Source organism: Phasianus colchicus, chromosome 37 (assembly GCF_987193195.1).
Source record: "Phasianus colchicus chromosome 37, bPhaCol1.hap1.1, whole genome shotgun sequence".
NCBI classification, from domain to species: domain Eukaryota; kingdom Metazoa; phylum Chordata; class Aves; order Galliformes; family Phasianidae; genus Phasianus; species Phasianus colchicus.
This window is the reverse complement of record NC_143472.1, coordinates 1,718,148-1,732,197: the sequence shown is the minus strand read 5'-3', so window position 1 is coordinate 1,732,197 and position 14,050 is coordinate 1,718,148. Positions and strand designations below refer to the sequence as shown.

The following is a 14,050-nucleotide window of genomic DNA, read 5'->3' as shown; positions in this document are numbered from 1 at the left end:
CCCCCCCATATTTCGCCTCCCCCCCCCCCCATTTGGGGTCTCCATTATATTTCAGAATCCCCCCCATATTTAGGATCCCCCCCCATATTTGGGGTCCTCCCCATATTTTGGGATCCCCCCCCATTTGGGGTCCCCTTTATATTTTAGAACCCCCTCCCCATATTTCAGGTCCCCCCCCATATTTGGGGTCCCATTTATATTTTAGAATCCCCCCCCCATTATTTGGGGTCCCCCCCCCAATTGGGGTCCCCCCCCCATATTTGGGATCCCCTTTATATTTTAGAATCCCCCCCATATTTCGCCCCCCCCCCCCCATTTGGGGTCTCCATTATATTTCAGAATCCCCCCCATATTTAGGATCCCCCCCCCATATTTGGGGTCCCCCCCCATATTTCAGACCCCCCCCATATTTTGGAATCCCCCCCCAATATTTAGGATCCCCCCCCATATATAGGATCCCCCCCAAATTTGGGGTCCCCTCCATATTTTGGAATCCCCCCCCATATTTGGGGTCCCCCCCCATATTTAGGGTCTCCTTTATATTTCAGACCCCCCCCATATTTTGGAATCCCCCCCCATTTTTGGGGTCCCATTTATATTTTAGAACCCCCTCCCCATATTTCAGGTCCACCCCCCCATATTTGGGGTCCCATTTATATTTTAGAATCCTCCCCCCATATTTGGGGTCCCCCCCCATATTTGGGGTCCCCTTTATATTTTAGAATCCCCCCCATATTTCGCCCCCCCCCCCCCATTTGGGGTCTCCATTATATTTCAGAATCCCCCCCATATTTAGGATCCCCCCCCATATTTGGGGTCCTCCCCATATTTTGGGATCCCCCCCCATTTGGGGTCCCCTTTATATTTTAGAACCCCCTCCCCATATTTCAGGTCCCCCCCCATATTTGGGGTCCCATTTATATTTTAGAATCCCCCCCCCATTATTTGGGGTCCCCCCCCCCAATTGGGGTCCCCCCCCCATATTTGGGATCCCCTTTATATTTTAGAATCCCCCCCATATTTCGCCCCCCCCCCCCCATTTGGGGTCTCCATTATATTTCAGAATCCCCCCCATATTTAGGATCCCCCCCCCATATTTGGGGTCCCCCCCCATATTTCAGACCCCCCCCATATTTTGGAATCCCCCCCCAATATTTAGGATCCCCCCCCATATATAGGATCCCCCCCAAATTTGGGGTCCCCTCCATATTTTGGAATCCCCCCCCATTTTTGGGGTCCCATTTATATTTTAGAACCCCCTCCCCATATTTCAGGTCCACCCCCCCATATTTGGGGTCCCATTTATATTTTAGAATCCTCCCCCCATATTTGGGGTCCCCCCCATATTTGGGGTCCCCTTTATATTTTAGAATCCCCCCCATATTTCGCCCCCCCCCCCCATTTGGGGTCTCCATTATATTTCAGAATCCCCCCCATATTTAGGATCCCCCCCCATATTTGGGGTCCTCCCCATATTTTGGGATCCCCCCCCATTTGGGGTCCCCTTTATATTTTAGAACCCCCTCCCCATATTTCAGGTGTCCCCCCCATATTTGGGGTCCCATTTATATTTTAGAATCCCCCCCCCATTATTTGGGGTCCCCCCCCCCAATTGGGGTCCCCCCCCCATATTTGGGATCCCCTTTATATTTTAGAATCCCCCCCATATTTCGCCCCCCCCCCCCCATTTGGGGTCTCCATTATATTTCAGAATCCCCCCCATATTTAGGATCCCCCCCCCATATTTGGGGTCCCCCCCCCCATTTGGGGTCCCCCCCCCATATTTGGGGTCCCCTTTCTATGTAACCCCACCTCGTGCTGCTGCCGCTCCTCGCTGATGTCGACGCTGCTCCACCCCACGTTTTCCTCCCCCTCCGAATCCGGCGCTGCTGGAGGCGATGGCCGCTCCTCTCGCTCCATTTCCTGCCCCAAAATCCCCACAATTCACCCCAAAATCACCGCCCCCAAAACCTCAAAATCGCCGCCCCAAAAAAACTCCGAAGTCCTGACCCAAAATGCCCAGAATTCAGCCCAAAATCCCTGCCAAAAAACACCAAAATCACTGCCTCAAGATCCCCGCATTTAACCCCAAAATCACCGCCCCAAAAAGCCCCAAAGTCCTGACCCAAAATGCCCGGAATTCAGCCCAAAATCTCTGCCCAAAAACCCCAAAATCTCTGCCCCAAGATCCCCAGAATTCACCCCAAAATCACTGCCAAAAAACCCCAAAGTCCTGCCCCAAAGTCCCCGGAATTCACCCCAAAATCACCGCCCCCAAAACCTCAAAATCGCCGCCCCAAAAAACCCCAAAGTCCTGACCCAAAATTCCCGGAATTCAGCCCAAAATCCCTGCCAAAAAACACCAAAATCACTGCCTCAAGATCCCCGCATTTAACCCCAAAATCACCGCCCCAAAAAGCCCCAAAGTCCTGACCCAAAATCCCCGGAATTCACCCCAAAATCACCGCCCCCAAAACCTCAAAATTGCCGCCCCAAAAAAACTCCGAAGTCCTGACCCAAAATCCCAAGATTTCAGCCCAAAATCTCTGCCCAAAAATCCCAAAGTCACTGCCCCAAGATCCCCGCATGTAACCCCAAAATCACTGCCCAAGAACCCCAAAGTCCTGACCCAAAATCCCCAGAATTCAGCCCAAAATCACCGCCCCCAAATCCTCAGAATCGCCGCCCCATTCCCCACCATCTTTCCAGCCCCAAACCCACCCCCAAATCGCCCTTTTTCCATCCCCAAATCCCCAGAATTTACCCCAAAATCCCCATTTTTTGCCCATTTCTGCCCCCCCTTTCTGGCCCCCACCCCATATTTGAAGCCCCCCCCCCCCAAATTGCCCAAAATCGCCCTTTTTCACCCCAAATCCTCACCCAACAGCCCTACCCCTTCCATCCCATATTTGGAGATTCTCCATCCCCAAATCTGCCCCCAAATCCCCATTTTTCACCCCTTTCTGCCCCCCACCCCATATCTGAAGCCCCCCCCACCCCCGAATTGCCCAAAATCGCTGTTTTTCACCCCAAACCTCACCACGTCCCCCCCATTCCTCGCCATCTTTCCAGCCCCAAACCCACCCCCAATTCGCCCTTTTCCAACCCCCAAATCCCCATTTTTCACCCCAAATCCCCATTTTTCGCCCCTTTCTGCCCCCCACCCCATATCTGAAGCCGCCCCCACCCCCAAATTGCCCAAAATCGCCCCTTTTCACCCCAAATTCTCACCACATCCCCCCCATTCCCCACCACCTTTCCAGCCCCAAACCCACCCCCAAATCGCCCTTTTTCCATCCCAAAATCCCCATTTTTTGCCCATTTCTGCCCCCCACCCCATATGTAAAACCCCCCCACCCCAAATTGCCCAAAATCGCCCTTTTTCACCCCAAAAATTCAACACTCACCCCCCATTCCTCACCATCTTTCCAGCCCCAAACCCAACCCCAAATCACCCTTTTTCCATCCTGAAATCCCCAAAATTTACCCCCAAATCCCCATTTTTTGCCCATTTCTGCCCCCCACCCCATATCTGAAGCCCCCCCCCCACCCCCAAATTGCCCAAAATCGCCCTTTTTCACCCCAAATCCTCACCCAACAGCCCTATCCCTTCCATCCCATATTTGGAGATTCTCCATCCCCAAATCTGCCCAAAATCCCCATTTTTCACCCCAAAATCCCCATTTTTTGCCCCTTTCTGCCCCCCATGCCATATGTGAAGCCCCCCCCACCCCCAAATTGCCCAAAATCGCCGTTTTTCACCCCAAAACCTCACCGCCTCCCCCCCATTCCCCACCATCTTCCCAGCCCCAAACCCACCCCCAAATCGCCCTTTTCCTACCCCAAAATCCCCATTTTTTCCCATTTTTTGCCCATTTCTGCCCCCCACCCCATATCTGAAGCCCCCCCCCTCGAAATTGCCCAAAATCGCCCTTTTTCACCCCAAAACCTCACCGCGTCCCCTCCATTCCCCACCATCTTTCCAGCCCCAAACCCACCCCCAAATCGCCCTTTGCCAACACCCAAATCCCCATTTTTCACCCCAAAATCCCCATTTTTCGCCCCTTTCTGCCCCCCACCCCATATCTGAAGCCGCCCCCACCCCTGAATTGCCCAAAATCGCCCCTTTTCACCCCAAATTCTCACCACATCCCCCCCATTCCCCACCACCTTTCCAGCCCCAAACCCACCCCCAAATCGCCCTTTTTCCATCCCAAAATCCCCATTTTTTGCCCATTTCTGCCCCCCACCCCATATGTGAAACCCCCCCACCCCAAATTGCCCAAAATCGCCCTTTTTCACCCCAAAACTTCACCACTCACCCCCCATTCCTCGCCATCTTTCCACCCCCAAACCCAACCCCAAATCACCCTTTTTCCATCCCGAAATCCCCAAAATTTACCCCCAAATCCCCATTTTTCACCCCTTTCTGCCCCCCACCCCATATGTGAAGCCCCCCCCATCCCCGAATTGCCCAAAATCGCCGTTTTTCACCCCAAATCCTCACCACGTCCCCCCTGTTCCCCGCCATGCCGTAGGTGGGGATGTCGCCCAGCGCCCTGCAGAACTCGGAGGTGGCGTTGAAGACGATGGCGGCGCCGCGCGGCTCCGCGGGAACCGCGGCCCCAAAGGGAAACGGCGGGGGGGGGGGGGGCCTGCGTTTGGGGGAAAAAACGGGGATTTTGGTTAAAAGCGGGAATTTGGGGGGAGAGGGAGGTGAAGTTGGGGTTAATGGGGGGGCTGTTGGGGTTAAAGGGAGGAAAAGGGATTTGGGGGAAGAAATGAAGGATTTGGGGTGAAAAAAAAGGGGATTTGGGGGGGGGGAGAAAAGAAGGGATTTTGGGGTGAAAAACGGGGATTTTGGTTAAAAGCGGGAATTTGGGGGATAGGGAGCTGAAGGGGGGTTAATGTGGGGGGGGTTAAAGGGAGGAAAGGGGGTTTGGGGGAAGAAATGAAGGATTTGGGGTGAAAAAAAGGGGATTTGGGGGTGAAAGAAAAGAAGGGATTTTGGGGTGAAAAACGGGGATTTTGGTTAAAAGCGGGAATTTGGGGGGAGAGGGAGGTGAGGGGGGGGGAATGGGGGGGGGGGATGAAGGGAGGAAAGGGGGTTTGGGGGAAAAATGGGGGGGAAAGAGGCGATTGGGGGGGAAACGGGAGATTGGGGGCGGAAGGGGATTTTGGGGTGAAAAACGGGGATTTTGGTTAAAAGTGGGAATTCTTTGGGAATAGGGAAATGAAGGGGGGGGTAACGGGGGAGGTGTTGGGGTTAAAGGGAGGAAAGGGGATTTGGGGGAAGAAATGAAGGATTTGGGGTGAAAAAAAAGGGGATTTGGGGGGGAGAAGAAAAGGGGATTTTGGGGTGAGAAACGGGGATTTTGGTTAAAAGTGGGAATTTGGGGGGATAGGGAACTGAAGGGGAGGGGAGTTTGGGATTAAAAGGACAAAAAACTGGTTTGGGGGAAGAAATGAAGGTTTTGGGGTTGAAAAAAGAAAAGGGATTTTGGGGAAAGAAAGAAAAGGGGATTTTGGGGTGAAAAACGGGGATTTTGGTTAAAAGTGGGAATTTTTGTGATAGGGAGCTGAAGGGGGGGGTTAATGGGGGGGGGTTAAAGGGAGGAAAGGGGGTTTGGGGGAAGAAATGAAGGATTTGGGGTGAAAAAAGGGGATTTGGGGGGGAGAAGAAAAGGGGATTTTGGGGTGAAAAATGGGGATTTTGGTTAAAAGCGGGAATTTGGGGGGAGAGGGAGGTGAGGGGGGGGGAATGGGGGGGGGGGATGAAGGGAGGAAAGGGGGTTTGGGGGAAGAAATGAAGGATTTGGGGTGAAAAAAAAGGGGATTTGGGGGGGGGGAGAAAAGAAGGGATTTTGGGGTGAAAAGTGGGGATTTTGGTTAAAAGTGGGAATTTGGGGGGAGAGGGAGGTGAGGGGGGGGGAATGGGGGGGGGGATGAAGGGAGGAAAGGGGGTTTGGGGGAAAAATGGGGGGGAAAGAGGCGATTGGGGGGGAAACGGGAGATTGGGGGCGGAAGGGGATTTTGGGGTGAAAAACGGGGATTTTGGTTAAAAGTGGGAATTTGGGGGATAGGGAGCTGAAGGGGGGGTAATGGGGGGGGATGAAGGGAGGAAAGGGGGTTTGGGGGAAAAACGGGGGGAAAGAGGAGATTGGGGGAGAAAGGGGAGATTGGGGGAGGAAGGGGATTTTGGGGTGAAAAATGGGGATTTTGGTTAAAAGTGGGAATTTTGGGGGATAGGGAGCTGAAGGGGAGGTTAATGAGGGGGGTGTTGGGGTTAAAGGGAGGAAAGGGGATTTGGGGGAAGGGAAAGGGGGGATTTGAGTGAGAAAAGGGGGATTTTAAGGTGAAAAACAGCAATTTTGATTAAAAACTTTATTTTGCCCCAAAACTCCCCCTTTGCAGGTGCAGCTCCTGACCCCAAAACCACCCCTAAAACCACCCCAAAACTCCCCCAAAATCCCCTCAAACCCACCAAAACAACCCCAAACCCCCAATAAAAACCCCCAAAAGCCCCAAAATCCCAAAATCGCCGCTTTTGACCCCAAAATCCCACCTGCATGTTGGCCGGTTGCCGCAGCGCCCGCAGCCGCCTCCCCCTCTCCAGCTGCAGCTCCCGACCCCAAAACCACCCCAAAATGCCCCAGAATCCCTAAAAATGCCCCCCAAGACCCCCCCAAAAAACCCAAGTCCCAAAAAACCCCAAAAAGCCCCAAAATTGCCGCTTTTTACCCCAAAATGTCCATGCAGTGCTGCACTGCCCACAGGCGCCACTCACCCTCTCCAGCTGCAGCTCCCGACCCCAAAACCACCCCCAAAACCCCAAAATCCACCCAAAATCCCCCAAAACCACCCCAAAAACCCCCACTAAAAACCCCCAAAAGCCCCAAAATCTCAAAATCGCCGTTTTTTGCCCCAAAACTCCCATGCAGTGCTACGTGCTGCTGCAGTGCCCGCAGCCACCGCCTGCATTCCCATGCATCTCCTGACCCCAAAACCACCCCAAAATCCCCCCAAAAAACCCCCAAATCCCCCCCAAAACAACCCCAAACCCCCAATAAAAACCCCCAAAAGCCCCAAAATCCCAAAATCACCGCTTTTGACCTCAAAATCCCACCTGCATGTTGGCCTGTTGCCGCAGCGCCCGCAGCCGCCTCCCCCTCTCCAGGTGCAGCTGCAGCTCCCGCTCCGCTTCGTCCTCCTCCAGCACAGGGGGGGATCCTGGTGCCGCTGCCTCCTCTGACCCAAAATCCCACTTTTTCACCCCAAAAGTTCGGCCCCAAATCGCCCTTTTTTACCCCAAAACGCCGCCGCCTCCCAAAGACCCAAAAACCTCCATTTTCACCCCAAAATTCCACCCCCAAACCGCTCTGCTTCACCCCAAAGTAGCGCCACCTCCGCTCCCACTGACCCCAAAGCTTTGCCCCAAAATCCCACTTTTTCACCCCAAAACCTCTGACCCCAAATCGCCCTTTTTTACCCCAAAACGCCACCGCCACCCAAAGACCCAAAAACCGCCACTTTCACCCCAAAATTCCACCCCCAAACCGCTCTGCTTCACCCCAAAGTAGCGCCACCTCCGCTCCCACTGACCCCAAAGCTTTGCCCCAAAATCCCACTTTTTCACCCCAAAACCTCTGACCCCAAATCCATCTTTTTTACCCCAAAATGCCGCTGCCACCCATTGACCCAAAAACCGCCACTTTCACCCCAAAATTCCACCCCAAAACCGCTCTGCTTCACCCCAAAACAGCACCCACCACTTTCACCCAAATCCCTCTTTTTCACTCCAAAACTCTTCCCCAAAATCCCACTTTCTCACCCCAAAATCTTTGCCCCAAATCCCACTTCATCACCCCCAATTTTTTCCCCCAAATTCCCTCCTTTTACCCCAAAGCTTTGTCCCCAAATCCCACTTTTCCACCCCAAAACTTCTACCCCAAATCACCCTTTTTCACTCCTACAATTCTGACCCAAAATCCCACTTTTTCACCCCAAAAGTTCAGCCCCAAAACGCCCTTTTTTACCCCAAAACACCGCCGCCTCCCCATGACCCAAAAACCCCCACTTTCACCCCAAAATTCCACCCCAAAACCGCTCTGCTTCACCCCAAAACAGCACCCACCACTTTCACCCAAATCCCTCTTTTTCACTCCAAAACTCTTCCCCAAAATCCCACTTTCTCACCCCAAAATCTTTGCCCCAAATCCCACTTCATCACCCCAATTTTTTTCCCCCAAATCCCCTCTTTTTACCCCAAAGCTTTGCCCCAAAATCCCTCTTTTTCACCCCAAAACTTTGTCCCCAAATCCCACTTTTCCACCCCAAAAGTTCGGCCCCAAATCGCCCTTTTTTACTCCTACAACTCTGACCCAAAATCCCACTTTTCCACCCCAAAACTGCTACCTGAAATCACTCTTTTTCACTCCTACAATTCTGACCCAAAATCCCACTTTTTCACCCCAAAAGTTCAGCCCCAAATCGCCCTTTTTTACCCCAAAACGCCGCCGCCTCCCCATGACCCAAAAACCTCAATTTTCACCCCAAAATCCCACCCCAAACCGCTCTGCTTCACCCCAAAACAGCACCCACCACTTTCACCCAAATCCCTCTTTTCCACCCCAAAACTTTCACCCAAATCCCTCTTTTCCACCCCAAAACTTTCACCCAAATCCCTCTTTTCCACCCCAAAACTTTGCCCCAAAATCCCACTTTCTCACCCCAAAACTTTGCCCCAAATCCCATTTCATCATCCCCAAATTTTTCCCCCAAATCCCCTCTTTTTACCCCAAAGCTTTGCCCCAAATCCCACTTTTCCACCCCAAAACTTCTACCCCAAATCACCATTTTTCACCCCTACAACTTTGACCCAAAATCCCACTTTTTCACCCCAAAAGTTCGGCCCCAAATCGCCCTTTTTTACCCCAAAACGCCGCCGCCACCCATTGACCCAAAAACCTCCATTTTCACCCCAAAATTCCGCCCCAAACCGCTCTGCTTCACCCCAAAACAGCACCCACCACTTTCACCCAAATCCCTCCTTTTCACCCCAAAACTTTGCCCCAAAATCCCACTTTCTCACCCCAAAACCTCTGCCCCAAATCCCACTTCATCACCCCCAATTTTTTCTCCCAAATTCCCTCTTTTTACCCCAAAGCTTTGCCCCAAATCCCACTTTTCCACCCCAAAACTTCCACCCCAATCACCCTTTTTCACTCCTACAACTCTGACCCAAAATCCCACTTTTTCACCCCAAAAGTTTGGCCCCAAATCGCCCTTTTTTACCCCAAAACATCACCGCCTCCCAAAGACCCAAAAACCCCCATTTTCACTCCAAAATTCCACCCCCAAACCGCTCTGCTTCACCCCAAAACAGCACCCACCACTTTCACCCAAATCCCTCCTTTTCACCCCAAAACTCTGCCCCAAAATCCCACTTTCTCACCCCAAAATCTCTGCCCCAAATCCCACTTCATCACCCCCAATTTTTTCTCCCAAATTCCCTCTTTTTACCCCAAAGCTTTGCCACAAATCCCACTTTTCCACCCCAAAACTTCTACCCCAAATCACCCTTTTTCACTCCTACAACTCTGACCCAAAATCCCACTTTTTCACCCCAAAAGTTCGGCCCCAAATCGCCCTTTTTTACCCCAAAACGCCGCCGCCACCCATTGACCCAAAAACCTCCATTTTCACCCCAAAATTCCGCCCCAAACCGCTCTGCTTCACCCCAAAACAGCACCCACCACTTTCACCCAAATCCCTCTTTTTCACCCCAAAACTTTGCCCCAAAATCCCACTTTCTCACCCCAAAATCTTTGCCCCAAATCCCCCTTCATCACCCCCAAATTTTTCCCCCAAATTCCCTCTTTTTACCCCAAAGCTTTGCCCCAAAATCGCCCTTTTTCACCCCAAAAATCTTTCCCCCAATTCCTTGGTTTTTGCCCCAAATCTTTCGCCCCAAATCCCTCTTTTTCACCCCAAAACTTTGGCCTGAAATCCCACCCAAATTCCACCCCTTCCCCCCCCCCAAAAACCTCGTTTTACCCAAATTTTCCCCCCTCTTCCCCCCAAATCCCCCATTTCTCCCCCAATTTGCCCAAATCCTCCCATTTTTCACCCCAAATCCCCCCATTTCTCCTCCCCAAATCCCCCATTTTTCCCATTTTTCCCCCCCAAATCCCCCAGTTTTCCCCCAAGCCCCCCATTTTCCCAACATTTTTCCCCTAAACCCCATTTTTCTCGTATTTCCCCCCCAAATCTCCCCTCTTTCCCACCAAATCCCCCATTTCTCCCCCAATTTGCCCAAAACCTCCCTTTTTCACCCCAAATTCCTCATTTTCCCTCCAAGTCCCCCATTTTCACCCTATTTTCCCCCCCAAATCCCCCATTTCCCCCCAATTTGCCCAAATCCCCCATTTTTCCCCCTAAATCCCCCAGTTTTTCCCCCATTCTTCCCCCCAAATCCCCCTTTGCCCCCCAAACCCCCCATTACTCCCCCAATTTGCCCAAATCCCACATTTTTCCCCCCAAATTCCCCCATTTCCCCCCACAAATCCTCAATTTTTTCCCCCCAAACCCCCCATTTTCCCCCCAAATCCTGTTTTTCCCCCCCATATTCCCCCAAATCCCCCATTTTCCCCCCCAAATCCCCTCATTTCTCTCCCCAAACCCCTCATATCCCCCCACAAATCTCCCATTTTCCTTTAATTTGCCCAAATCCCCCATTTTCCCCCCAAATCCCCCATTTTCCCCATATATTTCTCCCCAAACCCCTCAGGTTTCCCCCCATTTTTCCCCATTTTCCCCCAAATCTCCCATATTCCCCCCCCCATTTCCCCCCTATTTGCCCCAAATCCCACATTTTTTCCCCCAAATCCCCTCGTTTCTCTCCCCAAACCCCCCATATCCCCCCCCAAAATCCCCCATTTCCCCCCCAATTTCCCCCATTTTTCCCCATTTTCCCCCCCAAATCTCCCGTATTCCCCCCCAACCCCCCCATTTCCCCCCAATTTGCCCCAAATCCCCCATTTTCCCCCCCAAATCCCCTCATTTCTCCCCCCCAAATCCCCCATTTTCCTTTAATTTGCCCAAATCCCCCATTTTTCCCCCCAAATCCCCCATTTTCCCCCCAAGCCCCCCAATTTCCCCAAATTTTTCCCCAGTTTCCCCCCATTTTCCCCCCCAAATCTCCCATATTTCCCCCCCAACCCCACCATTTCCCCCTATTTGCCCCAAATCCCCCATTTTTTCCCCAAATCCCCTCATTTCTCCCCCCAAATCCCCCATTTTCCCAACATTTTTCCCCCCAAATCCCCCCATTTTCCCCCCTTTTTCCCCATTTTCCCCTTTCGCCCCCCAAATCTCCCATATTCCCCCCCCCCAAATCCCCCATTTTCCCTTAATTTGCCCAAATCCCCCATTTTTCCCCCCCAAATCCCCCATTTTCCCCCCAAGCCCCCCATTTTCCCAACATTTTTCCCCCCAAATCCCCCCAGTTTTCCCCCCAAACCCCCCAGTTTCCCCCCATTTTTCCCCTTCCCCCCCCCAAATCTCCCATATTCCCCCCCATTTGCCCCAAATCCCCCATTTTTTCCCCAAATCCCCTCATTTCTCCCCCAAATCCCCTCATTTCTCCCCCAAATCCCCTCATTTCTCCCCCCCAAATCCCCCATTTTCCTTTAATTTGCCCAAATCCCCCATTTTTCCCCCCAAATCCCCCATTTTCCCCCCAAGCCCCCCAATTTCCCCAAATTTTTCCCCAGTTTCCCCCCATTTTCCCCCCCAAATCTCCCATATTTCCCCCCCAACCCCCATATTTCCCATTTGCCCCAAATCCCCCTTTTTTCCCCCAAATCCCCTCATTTCTCCCCCCAAACCCCCCATATCCCCCCCCCAAATCTCCCCATTTTTCCCCCCAAATCCCCCCATTTTCCCCCCATATTCCCCCCTTACCCCCCCCATTTCCCCCCCATTTGCCCAAATCCCCCATTTTTCACCCCAAAACCCCCACCGTCGCTGCTCATTTCCATGCTCTCCACTCGGGTGTCATCAGACAGGGGGGGCTCCGTGGGGGGGGCACAGCCGGGCTCTCCTCCTCCCCCCCCCTCCTCCCCCCCTGGGGGCTCTTCTGCCCCCCCCTCCCCCTCCTCTTCTCGGCGCCCGCGGCCGCGTGTCCTAAAAAAAAAGGGGGGGGGAACTCTCAGACCCCATAGGGAGCCCCTCCCCCCCCCAGGAACCCGTAGGAAGCCTCAGAGACCCCCCAGAACCCCATAGGAACCCTCAGACCCCATAGGGACGCCCAGAACCCCATAGGGACCCTCAGACCCCATAGGGACGCCTAGAACCCCATAGGGACCCCCCCAGAACCCCATAGGGACCCTCAGACCCCATAGGGACCCCCCCAGAACCCCATAGGGACCCTCAAACTCCACAGGGACCCCCAGAACCCCATAGGGACCCTCAGACCCCATAGGGACACCCAGAACCCCATAGGGACACCCAGAACCCCATAGGGACCCCCCCAGAACCCCATAGGGACCCCCCCAGAATCCCACAGGGACCCTCAGACTCCATAGTGACCCCCCCAGAACCCCATAGGGACCCTCAAACTCCACAGGGACCCCCAGAACCCCATAGGGACCCTCAGACCCCATAGGGATGCCCAGAACCCCATAGGGACCCTCAGACCCCATAGGGACGCCCAGAACCCCATAGGGACCCCCAGAACCCCATAGGATCAGGGTGCCCTCCCCCCATCCCAATATGGGGTTATAGGAGCAAGGTGCCCCCCCCAATCCTAATATAGGGTTATAGGGTTGGGGTGCCCCCCCCATCCCAAAATGGGTTTATAGAATCGGTGTGGAGTTATAGGATCAAGGTGCCCCCCCCAATCTCAATATAAGGTTATAGGGTCAGGATGCCCCCCCCCCCATCCCAATATGGGGTTATAGGGTCGGGGTGGAGTTATAGGATCAAGGTGCCCCCCCCCATCCCAATATAAGGTTATAGGGTCGGGATGCCCCCCCCATCCCAATACGGGGTTATAGGGTGGGGGTGGAGTTATAGGATCGGGGTGCCCCCCCATCCCAATACGGGGTTATAGGGTCGGGGTGGAGTTATAGGATCGGGGTGCCCCCCCATCCCAATATGGGGTTATAGTACCGGGGTGGACTTATAGGATCAAGGTGCCCCCCCCAATCCCAATATAAGGTTATAGGGTCGGGATGCCCCCCCCCCATCCCAATATGGGGTTATAGGGTCGGGGTGGAGTTATAGGGTCAGGATGCCCCCTCCCCATCCCAATATGGGGTTATAGGGTCGGGGTGGAGTTATAGGATCGGGGTGCCCCCCCATCCCAATATGGGATTATAGGACTGGGGTGGAGTTATAGGATCAAGGTGCCCCCCCCCAATCCCAATATAAGGTTATAGGGTCGGGATGCCCCCCCCCCGATCCCAATACGGGGTTATAGGGTCGGGATGCTCCCTCCTCCCCATCCCAATACAAGGTTACAGGATCAAGGCGGGATTACAGGGTGTGGTTATAGGGTCGGGGTGGGGTTATGGGGTCAGGACGCCCCCCCACCTGGACCCGAAGTCCCCGTGGCTCTGGGGGGGGGCGCTGGGCAGGAGCTCATCGGCGCGGAGCCGCTCCCGACGGCGCAGCCGGCGAACCCGGCGTCGGGGCTTACGGAACTGGGGGGGGAAACCCCAAAGTCAGCCCAAATACCCCGGATTTACCCCAAAAATGGGGCTGGGGGGGGGGAAAACCCCAAAATGAGCCCAAATCCCCCCGGATTTACCCCAAAAATGGGCCTGGGGGGGAAAAACCCCAAAATGAGCCCAAATCCCATCAAATTTACCCCAAAAATGGGCCTGGGGGGGGGGAACAACCCCGAAATGAGCCCAAATCCCCCCGGATTTACCCCAAAAATGGGCCTGGTTTGGGGGAAAACCCCCAAAAGGAGCCCAAATGCCCCCGGATTTACCCCAAAAATGGGGCTGGGTTGGGGGAAAACCCCAAAATGAGCCCAAATCCC

At 53.7% G+C, this 14,050-nt stretch overlaps 1 protein-coding gene across 3 annotated transcripts in view; it reads right to left on the bottom strand.

Annotated features, from left to right (window-relative positions):
- SART1 (spliceosome associated factor 1, recruiter of U4/U6.U5 tri-snRNP) overlaps window positions 1-14,050 on the bottom strand; it is a 51,131-nt gene that overhangs the window by 19,957 nt on the left and 17,124 nt on the right. For all 3 annotated transcript variants that reach the window (XM_090129563.1, XM_090129564.1, XM_090129562.1), the window contains exons 10-14: window positions 13,597-13,706; window positions 12,023-12,186; window positions 7,126-7,248; window positions 4,508-4,653; window positions 1,813-1,923 (exon numbers count right to left, since the gene is read on the bottom strand). In XM_090129563.1, the coding sequence (XP_089985689.1) occupies window positions 1,813-1,923; window positions 4,508-4,653; window positions 7,126-7,248; window positions 12,023-12,186; window positions 13,597-13,706 (654 nt within the window). The remainder of the gene's footprint in view (window positions 1-1,812; window positions 1,924-4,507; window positions 4,654-7,125; window positions 7,249-12,022; window positions 12,187-13,596; window positions 13,707-14,050) is intronic.